A 15700-nucleotide genomic window follows, 5' to 3' on the forward strand; every position below is an offset into this window, starting at 1 on the left:
ACGCGAAGCCTGTTTGTGTTTTAATGCTATATATACTTTTTATATTTATTTTGGAGGTCTCTGCTTACTACGTCATCAGTCTGAGGTTATGAAACTGACAGCAGCATCGCTTTTAGCTGAAAACACTCCAGGTTTAGTTAATATCCTCCTGCAGAAACCTGAAAAGGAACAACGTCGGTCTCTGTGGATGAGAGACATCAGGAAAAAGTTTGAAATAGATACTTTTCTTTATTGTCACTCCATTAAACATGGACAGCCCAAAAGCTTGATTCTTTTCATCTGGACGTTTTCAGTGGGAGAAACGTTTCATCGGGTGACTTCTTCAGTCTCAGCTGACTGCAGGTTTCCAACCTTATAAACAGAACATTTGCATAATGACTGAAACTAGCACCACTGAATGAACAATGGGCTGTGAGGTCAGCTCCGTGATCATTAATATGCCACTTGTCATGGTGACTGATCAAAGACCACTGATCAATGGCGATAAAGACCATTCACAGAGAGTCCTCCAGGCACTTAACTTAACAGCGTACACTGCATTGGTGCTAATCGGATGATCTGATATCGTCGTGTTGGTGTTGTTCCCAGATCATCATGAAAATGTTGTTCCAGGATCAACATTGCAAGTGACCAATCAGAATGTTGTGACGTTATTCTTTTGCGCGCCAAGCCATTCGTGCATTTATGAAATTCAAATGTTGCAAGGACAATATCAATTCTGCTTACCGTTTATTAAAGGGTTAGGGTTAGGATTAGGGTCAAGGTCCGTTGATCGGCGGACAGAGGCGGTTTCTCGCAGCTTAAGTACAGTTTTTTGTTTTACGGCGGTTTTTCCCGAAGTCGCAAAACTATGACGTCACAGCAATGTTGATCCTGGAACAACATTTAGTATGATGATCTGGGAACAACACCAACACGACGATATCAGATCGTGCGCATTAATCTGTTTGTGTCAGGGGACCCGATCCTTGGGGTGGACCGATTTTTGGCAGTGTGAGTGTGTTTTGGGGTTTAAAAGCCACAGAGACGCTGTGTTTAAAAAAAATTATAATCAGTTTCACAATGAGGTCCTCAGTTTGTTAGTCTCTTAGTCTCTTAGTGCAGAAATGTTTTGAAATTATTTGTTTTTATTTTGCATGTCTCGATAAAATCTACAGCGAAATTCACATTAAACCGGGCTGACTGCAGGTGGACAAGGAAACAGAAGAAACACAGCTGCACTGTCTACCAGTTTCTGGATTTGGACATGAAAAACTACAGCTGGGCACACTGTTCTTAAAAGTAACAGCAACAACAAGAAGTAACTATCGGCCCGATGTCCTGAGGGCAGACCTCAGCCTTCACTCAGCCTTCAGGATGAGTCTGATGCTCCAGTCTCTGAGCTCATAGATAAGGCTGCTCAGAGCTCTGCAGAGAATGATAAGACACGTAGAAGCATTCTGCACGAGCACAGACACTCTTCTTGAAACCGTTTTTGAGGTAAAAGCAGTTTGTTGTTCACAGTTGAAGTGAGGCTGAAGCTCAGCAGTGTGTTACAAGGATTCAGGGCCGAAGTTTTGTCTGTGGAGGCCAGCCTGGCTAACACAATACCAGCAGAAACACCGAGTGTAAGGATGTATGAGAGAAACAGACGAATTTGTTCATATGCAGAACCAAACCATAACGATGGTGGTGGTGCGCCTCAGTAACACACTCCAGAGACGTCAGTGAGAGCAGTGTGAGAAGGATGTAACAGCTGCTGCAGTCAGAGTCAGTAAATACAGTTGGCTTATCACCTACACTCCTCACACGGCACCCAGCCACACACAAGCCGGCAAATCCCGCAACACTACCCCCACTCTGGATAGCAATTAAATAATAATTCCACTCCAGCATTGCTATGCACAGAACTGGTACATAATCTCTATACAGCTTAGAGTCCACAAGAGATAAATGTGTTAGCCATTACTGCATATAAGGTGAGGCATAGTATTAACTAGTGCACCTCAGTGACAAAGAAAACATTAGCTCAACTACGGTGTACATACATGTGCAAAATAAAGCATTTCAAGTGCAGTAAAGTAGGAAAGAAATTACACAATTGTAACTATTATGTGGCAATTGGGAATAACTAACTTATTCTACCATCTAGGAAGGAACAAATACAAATGGACAAGTGCATGAAGATAGCCCCATAGGTTCTTCAGTTACTTTTTTTTTCTTATATCAATACTCGAACAATCAAAAAAAGATATACCACTCTTAAACTGTGTAGCTAAGACTGTAGGAGACTGAAATGATTTAAAACTCGAACTGAATCTTCAGTCCTACTTGGAACTGTCCATGGTAGATAAACCGAGCTAAGTGACCCACACACCATACTGGTCTGGTGCTCTGCGCCGACGAGTTGGTCGTTGAAACTGCTGGCCCAGATGGTCTGGCTCACCCATCGCACCCTCACCATTCTCATGGTCTACATGGGAAGGGGACGATGGGACAAGCACAAACGGAGCGGGATCGGCTGCAACTGAGATGGATGGCTGAGAGAAGCTGGGGCCATTGCCAGCTGCAGTGGAGAACAGACTGTGCAGACCCAGATCATGGTCTGCTGGGTCATCCTCTAAAGCTGGTGGTGGGACCTCTGTAGGTGACCAATGATGAGCTTGATCCAGGACCCAGGTATTGTCCAGGGTTGGGTTCTTCTGGATCTGATAAACTAGGTCATCCAAATGCCCCAGGACAAAGAATGGTCCTTCATACGATGAAAGAAACTTTTTGACCTTGTTCTTGATGTGACGTGTTCCTTTGAGATACCACACAGGATCTCCAATCTTATACTGTGTGTGGCAACAGTTATTGTGGTATTGTCTCTTTGCGCGTGTGACTGACTCACGCAGGGCTTCCCTGGTGATGAGGTGGGCCAGCTCCAGTTGCTCGTGCATCTGCTGCGCATACTCTGGAGCTGAGGGTTGGTTTTCTGGATCAGGAGGTAAACCTGCGACAAGGTCCACTGGCTCATTCAGTTCTCGGCCGAACATCAGCTGGTAGAAGTACGGCACCAGAGTGCGACGCCTTCCCTCATGTGATACCAGTAGAATCGGGTTCTTGTCTGGCCACAGTCCTCTCGACACCAAAATGTCCGCCCACTGGCCCTTCGTGCATCTGGCTCATCACCTCTGGATGTAGCTTGCGTGGCAGTACGATTTGGGGGTAAAACTGGGTCTCATCAAGGCAGTAGAAGTGACGGACCAGAACTCAATCTCTGAGGTAGAGTCGTTTACATTGAGCCCAGTATGTCTTAGTAGCTGGGTCCCCCATGGTCCAGCCATAAAACAAATAAGCAGTATCAAGGGTTTAGTCACATACATTTTAGACCTACCCCCACTGGACACACAGTTGTAGTAGCCGGTTGTACCTCTACCCCCACCGTACTCAGTAACAGGGGGCTGGTGTCAGAGTTCAACTCGCATTGGACCGCCCGATGACTGGTCCCCCCGAGATCTGTGGAGGGGTCCTGCACTTTGCATGGACAGGACTGTGCAGGTCTGTGCGCACTTTGTAAGGCTGTCCGAGGAGGTACTGGTGAAAATGGGATGTGAAATCCACAACGGCTAGTAGTTCACGTCGTGTGGTGCAGTAGTTTTGTTTAGTTTTTGATAGTTTATGACTGCCATATGCCAACACATGTTCCACGCCCTGTTGCATCTGTGACAGCGCAGCACCAGTGCCTGTGTCACTAGCATCAGTGTCCAGTATCATTTCACCATGGTCAAGCGGATAGCCAAGAACAGGGGCAGAGGTGAGACGACACTCTAGCTTGTCAAAAGCTGCTTGGTGCTGAGCATGCCATTGAAAATGTGTGTTTTTCTTGGTCAGGTTGTGTAGGGGTTTGGCTTTAGAGGCAAAGTCTTTCACGAACCGGCAGTAATATGTGGCCAGGCCGATGAAGCGTCTGACCTCCTGGATGGACGTAGGTGTAGGCCACATCTGGACTTTTTGAACTTTGCTGGGGTTGGTAGCCACACCATGCTCGGATACCACGTGGCCAAGATAAGCAACTTCGCGGTGAAAGAGGCAGCATTTGGCAGGTTTCAGTTTCAAGTTAGCTTGTTGAAGTCGATGGAATGTCGCCGGGGCATTGCATAGTCCAAATGGCATGATGTTCCACTCAAAGAGGCCTGTCCTAGTGCAGAAAGCGGTGGCCCTGCGTGCTCTAGGCGTCAGCTCAACCTGTCAGTAGCCTTATGTGAGGTCTAATGTGCTGAACCATCTGGCAGTTGAGAGTGTGTCCAGCGTCTCCTGGATGTGGGGTAGCAGGTAGGCGTCTGTTATGGTGCAGTCGTTGAGAGCCCTGTAGTCAATGCAGAGACGGTATGTCCCATCTTTCTTACACACCATAACGATGGCCGAGGCCCAGCTGCTGCAGCTGCATTGGGCGAGACCGCTCTGTAGGCTGTCGTAGATCTGCTGGTCAGCGTGTTGCTGCTTTTCCCCTGCCATTCTTCGTGGATGTTGTTTGACTGGGGCACCAGGAAGGGTTATGATGTTGTGCTGTACGAGGCTGGTTCGGCCCAGGTTGGCAGACCCTGTAGAAAACACATGTCCATAAGTGCAAAGCAAGCGTTTTAGTTGGAGCTGTTCATAGTCATTGAGGTCTGTGGAGCTCTGGGCATAGAGCTCCTGCAGGTGCAGAGGATCCGCAGGAGGGCTGGTCAGTGAATCTGCAGCTGGGGAGACCATGGAGGGTTCCGGGCTCCTCCGGCCTCAGCTGGCTGGAGAAGCCCGGCAGTGGGTAGTAAAGCGCTTTGGGGTCCATAGGGACTAAGTAAAGCGCTATACAGGCCATTTACCATTTACCATCTTGCCCCGGTTCCACCGCCACAGTTCTAGCAATTTTCACTGCATGTGACTTTGTACTGGCTTCGGTTTGGTAGTAGGGCACGTCTTCACCGAACAGGATGATGCGGCGTCTGCCGAAATCAAGACGTGCTTCAGCTTGAGTGAGGAAGGGATGCCCAAGCAGCACCTCATTACACCTCATTAATGAGCAGGGATTTCTGTGGATAATGGCCCCTGCTGCTCCAACTAGGCAGAAAATCAGCTGAGTTGTCATTGTCTTTTCTGACAAATAGTTGGCGTAAGCGCAGCTCTCAAACCTATGCAGAAATTCCTTTCACGGTGTGGTGCCGTCATATTGGCCCGGACGTAGGGTGGGGACTCTCTCTCTAGGATCACCGTCCTCTTCACTGTCAGATGGGGGCTGACAGGGCACACTGCGAGTCTTGCCTGGTTCTGAGCGGGGTTGACACTGTGCAGGGGTTTGCCCATAGCTTAAGGCTTCATTAAGGCTACTGGAAGGCATACACGGCATGGGTGTATTTAACATTGCGTTAAATGGAGCCCATGTGCTATGTACATAACTGTCCATGTGAGCAGAGGAAAATGGGTTTGAGTCTGGATAGCGCACTTTCATTTAGGGAGAAGGAGCTGGATAATACTTCACATTGCTGCCTGTGTTTCCCTCACGGCCGTAGATGCGACATTCAGCATCGATGAACGGATTCGTTTGGAAAAACTGCAGCTGAGCAGGACTATCGGGTGGTGCGAATACACCCTCTCCATTAGCTTGTGTCACTACCATTTCGGCACACAGGAATGGGTTAATATGTTCACATTTAGCCACAGCCCTTTCTTTGTTAACTTCCCTAATGCTCGCGGCACCCTCTGGGACATTGGTCAGCGACATGAACAGGTTGGAGTAATTGGTCTCAAGTCCGTAGTTTTCACAAGAATAGCGAGCAGCGGCCATCGTGAGTTAGCTTAGCTATGGGCCAATATGCTTGTAATTACGGTCACTTGGCTTTATCGTTAGCCACTTTAGCCTCTCAGTTTTTCTTAGTGCTCACCACTCCTTTAACTACGTGAGAGGGTCCCTTCTTGGTCAGCCAGTGTTAACCATTCCTCGCCATCGCTCCCCTGTCCGTGGTCGGGAGACACAAGGGGAGATGCTTTCTCCAGGACCAAAGTTTTGTCCTCCTTCGGGGTTAACTCCCCGTAGTGAAGCAGGCAGAAATTAGCTGAGCACCCGGGATACTGAAGGGATGAGGCTTTAAAAACGGTACTGCACATTCCGATACACACTGCATAGGTTGTGGCCCGTTAGAACGCTGCACCCCAAATTGTATTTACAATGTAAGATGGTGAAATGTTGTTCATTTTTCTGCAAATTTATCATGAAATTGCATAGTAGTTAAAATTACTTAAGGTATAATTATATTGTTTCTTTGTTTCACTGTAAAAACCCAACAGTGCATCTTACTAAAAGAAGTAAGATGTTCTTACTCAGTTCTGAAAAATAGTTAAAGTAACTTTCATGAAGTGTGTTAGGTAGACCCAAAAGTATACATATGATATAATAACTTTATTGTAATAAGTACACATGATGTTTTTGTAACGTTTTAAGTACTGTTGCTTTAAACTGTTTAAGTTGTGCTAATTCATTTGTATTAGTCATCATCCACAGCCCCGCCCCCAGTGTTTTGCCTGGACTTGTCGGCCATGAGATACAGCCTCATCAAGAGAAATTTTGCAAGAGTAGTAAGTACAAGATAAACGTTATTTTTATGTTTTTTTTTGTTAATGCTTACTTCTAGCATACAAAACGTACATTTATCAGACTGCTTTGTTTTAGTTGTACTTTGTTGTAATTTATCAGACTACTTTGTTGTAGTAGCTATATAGAAAAACGTAACTTAGCTTGCTAGCACACAATTCCCGCCTAGCGCTGTATGAAGTCTGCCTTCACAATTTAAAAAATTAGCAGTCGGTGGCTTGTTTCAATCAAATAGTTGGTAATTTTTGCAAACTGCATGGCACAAAACTTTTGGTAAAATCAGTGTTTAGGCTTTTCTGACTGAACTTTATCAATTTCAAATGTAGCCTACTTTTGACACAGTGCGTGTGAAAATAGTAGAAGATTTATTTAGTGTTAATTTTAAGAGTTTAGTGGACAAGTTCGCCTTCACAAATTTTAAATATGATGGTTAGCGGCATTTTAGTCGTGAAATAATTTACCTTTTCAAAGCTGCACTGCACCAAACCTAAACGTTTCTGACTCTGTACTTTCCAAGGGTTAGCCTATTGTGTACTTCACTTTTGTAAAATTGCTTTATTATTTTATAACATATAGAGTAGTTGACCAACCTGAATTGAAAATGAGCTGTAGTGCAAGAATAAATCTTACTGTTTTCAAAGCTTGTGTTATCCAGGTTGACTGTTTTTAAGTGAAGTAAAAGTCTAAAAGTAAAAACTGTTCTGCTAGCTTTCTGTTCTCATGGCTTTTGTGTTATTACAGTCAGACGATTGAAGGAGCAGTAGCATGCCGAGAGATCATCCAGCACTGCACTAAAGACAGCCAGTAAAGGTGATTTTAAAACGATTTGGCATCAAAATGTGGAATTGCAAGTTGTGTAGTTTTTCTACTGCCATAAAAGTCATGTTGTTGAAGCATTATCAGCTCAACCATGGTCAGTACTCCACAATTTCACCCTTACCCTGTCTCTACAACACCTGCATGTGTACATTTAGTACATTTAATTCATTAAAGATACACATGTCAAGAAGAAGTTCAAAGAGATTCTTAATGTACTGCTCATCAGAAACAACATTTATTTTCTCTTGAAAGACTATGACACTTATTACGTTGAGCACTTGCGTTCATATGAAGTAGCAGAGAATCAACAGCGGGGTCTCCGTCACAGTGTAAAATCTCTGTGCCAACTGTCTGACCACATGCCGCATTTTGCTTACAAGATAGCAAATGAACTCATTCTAACAACAAACCATTTCATTGCAGTGTCTGACTAAAGAAACAGAACTGAGACATCAGCTGATTCCACCAATTTGTGAACCAATGTAAAAGTAATTCATCTATTCAGTTTTTTTGTATTCACATAAATGTTTTTAGACTTTTGCACAATTAATATTTTGTAAATAACTGTAAACACAAACATGCATTAAAATGCCACTATAATATGTGAAACCTGTCTGTTACAGAAATAAAAAATTCAGATGGAGGCAACAGGAATATTGAAGCTGAGGGTCATCCTTGATAAGGATAACGCTGAAAAACTTATTTTGCCATCTCGTCCAAACAGTGTGCAAGCCCTCATAGATGAGATCAAATCTAGGCTAAATTTTACTTTTGACTTTCGGCTTCAGTTTCATGACCCAGATTTTGATAATGCCTTGTGTAATTTGGTTAAAATAAAAGACCTGCCAGCTATAGCATCTGTTAAAGTTGTCAGGTTAGTTGAGCTGGACCGGATTTCAACGAGCACTGATGACACAATCCTTCAGACTGATAGCACTGATACCATAGATTCACCAGAGCGTATTAGTAGATGGCCAGAGGTTTTTATTGTTCTGCCATTTTCTTATGAAGTGGAACATGTATTAAGAGAGGGTAATGCAGCATTTGATAAAGATGGGAAAGTAATTACACTGACACGAGATCAAAAACACAACATACTTGAGACAATGGGGGAGGAAATCTACAAACTAAAAGCATACCCTAGTACAACACAAATTGGCAAGGCTGCAGAAGCTTTAGTTAGAAAACATCCCTGTCTGAAAGAGAGGAATTCTGACACTGGGTGGGAAGGGTGGAAGAATAGACTGAGATATAAAATGGGAAACCAAAGAAAGAAGTTGGCTAAAGCTGGCATCATGGATGTTGCTGTGAATGCTGGAAAGCGCAGCAGAACAAACCCAGATAGAGCTTCACCAAGGGCCAATATTAAAAGACCTAGGAGAGGTGAGGTCAACTTCCTTCCTTCTTATCCTTCTGGAGAAACAAGGGAATCTCTGGAAACCAGAAGACTTGAGATGGTAGAGGAGTTCAAGAAGACCTCAGCAGAAAGAGACATCCCTCTCATTCATCAGCATATGATGCGCACTTTTGCACTCCGGCGTGAAGAGATTGTCACAACTTCTCCTCCTGTATCAGAGCTCAAGGACAGATGGCCAGCACTCTTTCATGAGACACAGGTAAGTACAACTACGTATATAACATTTACTGCTCATATAGTATGCTGTGTTTTGCTTATAATATTTTTGGAATTCTCCTCAGCTCTACTTTGAATTTCATCGGATCACCAATCAGAATCTGCCACATGTGTTTTATGCTGCACTGGATGATTATGCTCCTCAGCTGATTGGACTATACAAAAAGAGGAAAACTGGACGGGTCGGTGAAAGGATGGAGCAGCTTTTGTTGGCATATGGAAAACAGGTATTTAAAAATACTAATTATTATTCTGCTTGCTTGGCAGTTGCCATTGTTATGTTTATATATATATATACATTTATTTATTTATTTATTTATATTTTTTTTAGGACAAAAACGACATCTATGCAACTAGAACAGCAGCTCTGGCCGGCCTACCAATGTACCTCAAGGAGGATTCTTCAGAGATTTTCAAAACATGCAAGGTACTTGGGTATTACAATAATTTGCACATTGGAATTTAAAAAAGGTTGAAAGGAGTTTATAAGTCATCTGGACTTGGGTTGAAAGCTGAAGACGTGAAGTTGAATGACTTATAAACTTCTTTCATCCTTGATTTGACTACCTGGATGAATGAAAAATGAACCTTCACTGTCAACTTAAAACATGTTATGATATATAGAATTTGAAAAACTGAAGAAAGGTGCCTGACCATTTGTATTTATGCTTTTAACAGAGATATTACAGATGAATAATTGTGCACTCTGTATTATATCTTAGGATGAAATTGAGTTCTATGAAGCCACAATTGCTCTGGTTGCTGATGTCGATGAAGAGGAGGTGCCTGGAGGAGTTCCTTTCTCACCACGCCAAGTGTTCATAGTACTTGAAGATCAGGTTGTTATGACTCATCACTCATGGACTGATGCACTGGTGTGTTTGTTTGGGCTAATCTATGCTCTGCATCTGAGCTATCCTGAGAAGTGTACTGGCTTTTTTGAGTTCATTCAAGTAGTGTTGCTGAAGCTAGACGATGAGAGAAAGCAACTAAAACCAAAATTGCAGACACTAAAAAATGAGCTTGTGTAGATGATGTTTGTTTTTCACTGGTCAGTATATTTCTGCTTTTTCAGTTATCTGTGAATGGCTTCAATAGTTTTATTTGTTCAGGGTAATTAGCTTTCTAAAAGGCAATGTGGAGAAAGCTAAGAATAAGGAGACAATCCATATTTGACGTTTTGTTTGTGATTGAAAAAAATCTTCACATAGTGTGTAATCTTAAGCTTATTTCTAAGAATATATTTTAGTTACATGGAAATCTTTGGCTCCTTGTGTTTTGGCTTTAGCAGTCATAGTTTATGACTGAAAGTATGGTTGTATTCATTCTGTATTTTCTCTGCAGTTAAAGTTAATAAAAACTGAATGGAAAGAACAATAGCTTGGTTTTGTGTTAATAGTACTTGAACCATTTGGTGCAATCGGTTTCCCCAATTGGATTAAGTTGTTTAAATACAACTATTTAAGTTAATTTAACTTAATTTGAATATGAGCATGTAACACTTTAAATAAGTTTGAATAAATACAGCATCTTAGTACAACAAATTTAATGGTTTAAGTTAAAACATACTAAATACAATGAGTAAATAAACATAATGCATTTGAGTTACATTATCATATTTGCTTTGGGTTCTCGGGACTCTAATAAAGTACTTAAATAACCCAAAACTGTTTAAGTTATAAAACTTGAATCAATTGGTGCAATCGGTTTCCCCAAATCATTTGAGTTAACTTAACTTGTCAGGTTTTACAGTGTTTCTATAACAACCTGATATGTTGCCCTCTTATTTTAGTGTACCTACTTTGAAGTATTTGTAGGTAAATATAACTAAATTGTTCTTTCAAATAAATTAAATTAAAATTCCAGTTAATTATGCCCTTAGTCCTAGTCTGAGTGTTGCCCAAGCTTCCTCTCCATCAGAGGAGTGGCGGTCAGAGCTGATTTTCCAGTTCACATAGCACCACCTGTTACATTCCCACCTGTACTGATGGGCCCACAGGACCCAAAATTTTGGGTAAATGTTCACTATGCTTTTTAATGTATGTGTATTTGTATACAGTAAACTAAAGTATCAGCTTCATTCACAAAAGTTGATTCTGTTCATCTGGACATTTTCAGTGAGAGAAACGTTTCGTCACTCATTCAAGTGACTTCTTCAGTCTCAGCTGACCGCAGGTTTCCCCAATCTTATAAACAGTACATTTACATAATGACTTAAACTCGCACCACTGAAGGAACAATGGGCTGGGAGGTCAGCTCCTTGATCATTAATATGCAAATTCTCATGCCTATTGATCAACAACCACTGATCAGTGGCCATGAGCACCATTCACAGAGAGTTGGGGAATAGCTGCAATCACAGCATTGTAAGATGGCGAAAGATGTACCCTTAGGCTCCATCTTATCTTAATGACCTTGTAGTACCATATCACCCTATTAGAGCACTTCGCTCTCACACTGCAGGCCTACTTGTTGTTCCTAGAGTATTTAAAAGTAGAATGGGAGGCAGAGCCTTCAGTTTTCAGGCCCCTCTTCTGTGGAACCAGCTTCCAGTTTGGATTCAGGAGACAGACACTATCTCTACTTTCAAGATTAGGCTTCAAACTTTCCTTTTTGCTAAAGCATATAGTTAGGGCTGGACCAGGTGACCCTGAATCCTCCCTTAGTTATGCTGCAATAGGTGTAGGCTGCTGGGGATTCCCATGATGCACTCGGTGTTTCTCCTGCAGTCACTATGTGTTAATAGACCGCTCTGCATTGAATCATATCTGTTATTAATCTCTGTCTCTCTTCCACAGCATGTCTTTATCCTGTCTTCCTTCTCTCACCCCAACCGGTCGCAGCAGATGGCCCCGCCCCTCCCTGACCCTGGTTCTGCCGGAGGTTTCTTCCTGTTAAAAGGGAGTTTTTCCTTCCCACTGTCGCCAAAGTGCTTGCTCATAGGGGATCATTTGATTGTTGGGTTTTCTCTGTATGTATTATTGTAGGGTCGACCTTACAATATAAAGCGCCTTGCGGCAACTTTTGTTGTGAGTTGGTGCTGTATTTTATTTCTTTTATTTAGTGTTTTTGATTTCTTATATTTTTATTGGAAATATCATAAGTTCTTCTGTTGCTATTATTAGTTAGGATTTAGTTGAGTTTCATTCTAGTTTTTGTTTGTTCTATAACTCCTGATTTTTAAGTCTGTTCTTGTCCTCTATGTACCCTGTCTTGTCCTCAGTCTTTTACTTTCAGTCATCTCCCTTATCTGTTCTCATGTGTTTCTTCTGGTGTCCCTGTGGCGTCATTATTTTCATTCCACTAAGCTGTTTTCCCATGTGTTTCCACTTCCCCTGATCACCTCCTGTGTGTATTTGGTCTGTGTGTTTTCATTCAGTCTTTGTCAGGTCGTGCCACAGGTGGGCGGCCAGTGTGTTTGTGAAGCGGACCCAAAAGCAGATACGGAGGAGAGGAAATTAAGTATAACAAATAACGAGCCATTTATTTAGGCTGATGAAAAAAATAGCAAAATAAAGCGAGACAAAACAAAGATGGAACTAAACTGAAACCTAAACTGGAAAAATTAAAACTAACTATGAAAATGAGGACAAGAGACAATAACGTAAAACTGAACAGGAACGTACAAAAACATGACTGTGAAATAATCTGAGCATGACCTGCACAGTTGAAACAAGACTCTGTGAGATTTAGTGACATCTAGACAACAGACGACCTGACAAAAAACAGAAGGAGAGAGAGGACTTAAATACACAGAAGGGTAATGAGGGAAGTGGAAACACCTGGGGAGACACAGCTGTGGCTAATCTGACATAACAAGACCAAGGAAGCAAAGCAGAATACACTGATATAGGACACAGACTTTCAACGTAAAACAGGAAACATATGAACACAGAGGCAAGGATGAAAAGGAAGACGGACAACAAAGGCTGTGTCCCAATTCAGGGTCTGCAGCCTTAAAGGCCGCATTTGAAGGCTGATTACGTCACAACGACATGACAAAGACTGTCCCAATTCGAAGGCTGCTCCAAATGCGGCTGACAAAACCGTCCTTCATTTCCTTGAATTTTAAGGATGGGTCTGTGTATCCTTCATGGCCCAACATATCCCAGACTTCATAACGTGGCGGTGGGTGTGGACAATTTTTCCGAAAAAAACGGCAGATGGCTGAAGTGGAGCGGCCGAAGAGTAAACCTTTAAAAGTAAGTACTGAATTTTATGTCACTTATTTATGTGCAAATGTTGAATAATGAAGAACATTAAAACATGACTGTTGGCCATTAGTGATGTTTGTACTTTCAGCGTTTACTTGGTTTTAAAGCCTTTACTTTAAAATATACGCCGTTCAATAGTCGACCTTAATCTTACAGAGAATGTGATGATTTTATGGATAATTAAAGTCAGTCATATATCCACAAACACAACAAGCTGAAAGTCAGTGATGCTGCTCGGTTTGCAGTCCTGAATATGACGGCACAAGCAGGATTCACTGCACTGTTAATCAGAGGTGTGGACTCGAGTCACATGACTTGGACTCGAGTCAGACTCGAGTCATTAATTTTATGACTTTAGACTTGACTTGAAAAAATGTTCTAAGACTTGTGACTTGACTTGGACTTTTACACCAGTGACCTGGGACTTGAATTGGACTTGAACCGGTTTACTTGAAAAGACTTGATATTTCACCCCAAATCTAAAATTTAACACGCATATTATATAGAAAGTGTGCACCATTAATTCAATTCATTCATTCATTTATTCAAACCACACTCCGTACGTTTGTGTGCGTGAGCTGTAGCACAGCCAATCAAATTAACCAGATTTTTTCAAAAAAGAAAAAAAAAACGCTCAAAAATGCTGCGAGTAGTTATTTTTTTTCAGGTACATAAACTACGAAGTAGTCAACAAAAAACTGAAATGCAATATGCAAAACATGCAAGAAGAGAATCACAGACAGAGATGGAACAACTTCCAACTTTGTCCGACATTTGAAGTTGCATAAAGAACGGTGGGTGGTGCTTCTCTTTTGCTACGATGAGAAAGCTGACTTCATCTAACTAGCAAATGTTGTCCAGGCTACGTTGATGATACTGTTTTTTTTAATGTGTATGATATTTTTGTCATGCGATTTTAAAGCCGGTCCTACAAGCGCATCCAAGAATAACATGCAGCTTATCTCAGAACTGTCAGTGAAAATTATTCTTGGAGCTAAGTTTAATTGAGCTGCATTTTAGAGAGGTGCAATTTCACAATTTGTGTATATTTTCTAAGTTCAGTATTTCATCATGTGTTGAGAAAAACAGATTTAAAAATTACATGGTCTAATATTTACATGTAGCATATAACTGCAACATTCTTTTTTTTTTTAAAGACTTGAAAGGACTTGAAATTCAAAGTTTCAGACTTGTGACTTTACTCGGACTTTTACACCAGTGACTTGAGACTTAACGATAAAGACTTGAGACTTGCAAAACAATGACTTGGTCCCACCTCTGCTGTTAATGTTAGCTATGTTATATTGCTGCCTCTGTTCGGTGGTGTGGAGCCAAACGGACTTTAACGTGTGTTTGAACGAGCTGACGGTTCACTCGTTAAGCTGAAAGAAAGATGCTTTAATCACAGGAGTCACACATGTGTCCACTGGACCATCTGGGAACTCTTCTTGTTTAGCACTCGTAATAACACAAACACTAAATCCTCCTTCTCTTGTGCTGTTTTGTAGCAGTGTGTCCACCTGAGACTGTCACCTGTCTGTCTGTCCTGCACTCTCTGTTTCTTTCTCTCTGATTGTGGAATAAAAGTATGAACATGTATTTATAAGTTACACTTGTGTTTGAATCCTGCAGCTTATCACACATTTGATTTCCATGTGTGACAACTGCAAGTGTCCAGAGTGAGGACAGACTGAGGGACCCACTGCTGCACATCATCTGTGAGGCTTTGCACCCCTGATGATCCACCAGGACAAACTCAGCAGTGTGTGAGGAAGAGGAGGAGGAAGAGCCAGCAGCAGCTGACAGATGGAGAGAATAGACAGACTGTTCCCTGTTTGTGAAGGACTGCTAGGAAAGTTTAACATAACTAATTGTCTGTCCTGAATCAGTCTTATTAGGTAATGTTCAAATAATGTTATCATCCCAGTGTTTTCAGTGTGGGAGAAAGTACTCAGGGCCTTCAAGTTACACACTATGAAAGGCAGCAACAAGTTTAATATTCAGAAACCTAAAGTATGTATCAGCAGCAGAATGGAGCTAAAAATAAATGTTTGTTTCAGTTCTATGAAGCTTTGAGTATTTTGGATTAGTAGCACTGCTGTGTTTGTTGCATCATATTGCTGTAATTGTTTATATGCTTTATATATTTATCTGATATCTATTCTGTATGACTTAAAGCAGTTATGACATGGTCTGATTTTTCTCACCCAATAAAGGAATATTTCATATATCAGTCTACTCTGCATTCTATCAGAAACAGTTATCACAGCTCGTACATTTTCTTTTTACACATATATATAAGCATTGAGCCAAATTTAGTAATGCCAACATATTAAACGAACAATATTTGTCTCTTATATATAATACATCTGTATATACACTGTCAGAGATACTTGTCTTTGAGTGAAGATTTAAGGTGATAGGAAATATAAATAACTGCAA

The 15700-nt window shown here is 41.6% G+C and overlaps 1 protein-coding gene across 7 annotated transcripts; it reads left to right on the plus strand.

Moving 5' to 3' along the window:
• The first annotated feature begins 854 nt into the window (after window positions 1–854).
• Window positions 855–10418, plus strand: LOC102075665 (sterile alpha motif domain-containing protein 3). Of its 7 annotated transcripts, XM_025910655.1 has the most exons (10): window positions 855–993; window positions 1158–1479; window positions 1651–1749; window positions 6490–6576; window positions 7334–7402; window positions 7835–7899; window positions 8035–9027; window positions 9110–9271; window positions 9376–9471; window positions 9767–10418. In XM_025910655.1, the coding sequence occupies exons 7-10, from the start codon at window positions 8050–8052 to the stop codon at window positions 10073–10075; spliced, it is 1545 nt and encodes a 514-aa protein (XP_025766440.1). In that variant the 5' UTR covers window positions 855–993; window positions 1158–1479; window positions 1651–1749; window positions 6490–6576; window positions 7334–7402; window positions 7835–7899; window positions 8035–8049; the 3' UTR covers window positions 10076–10418. The 7 variants fall into 7 exon arrangements, with proteins under 7 accessions (XP_025766440.1, XP_019219240.1, XP_019219242.1 ...); XM_019363695.2 differs by having other exon boundaries at window positions 1158–1749; XM_019363697.2 differs by lacking the exon at window positions 1651–1749.
• Window positions 10419–15700: the final 5282 nt, after the last annotated feature.

The sequence above is a fragment of the Oreochromis niloticus genome, linkage group LG10 (assembly GCF_001858045.2).
Source record: "Oreochromis niloticus isolate F11D_XX linkage group LG10, O_niloticus_UMD_NMBU, whole genome shotgun sequence".
In the NCBI taxonomy this organism is placed as follows: Eukaryota; Metazoa; Chordata; class Actinopteri; order Cichliformes; family Cichlidae; genus Oreochromis; species Oreochromis niloticus.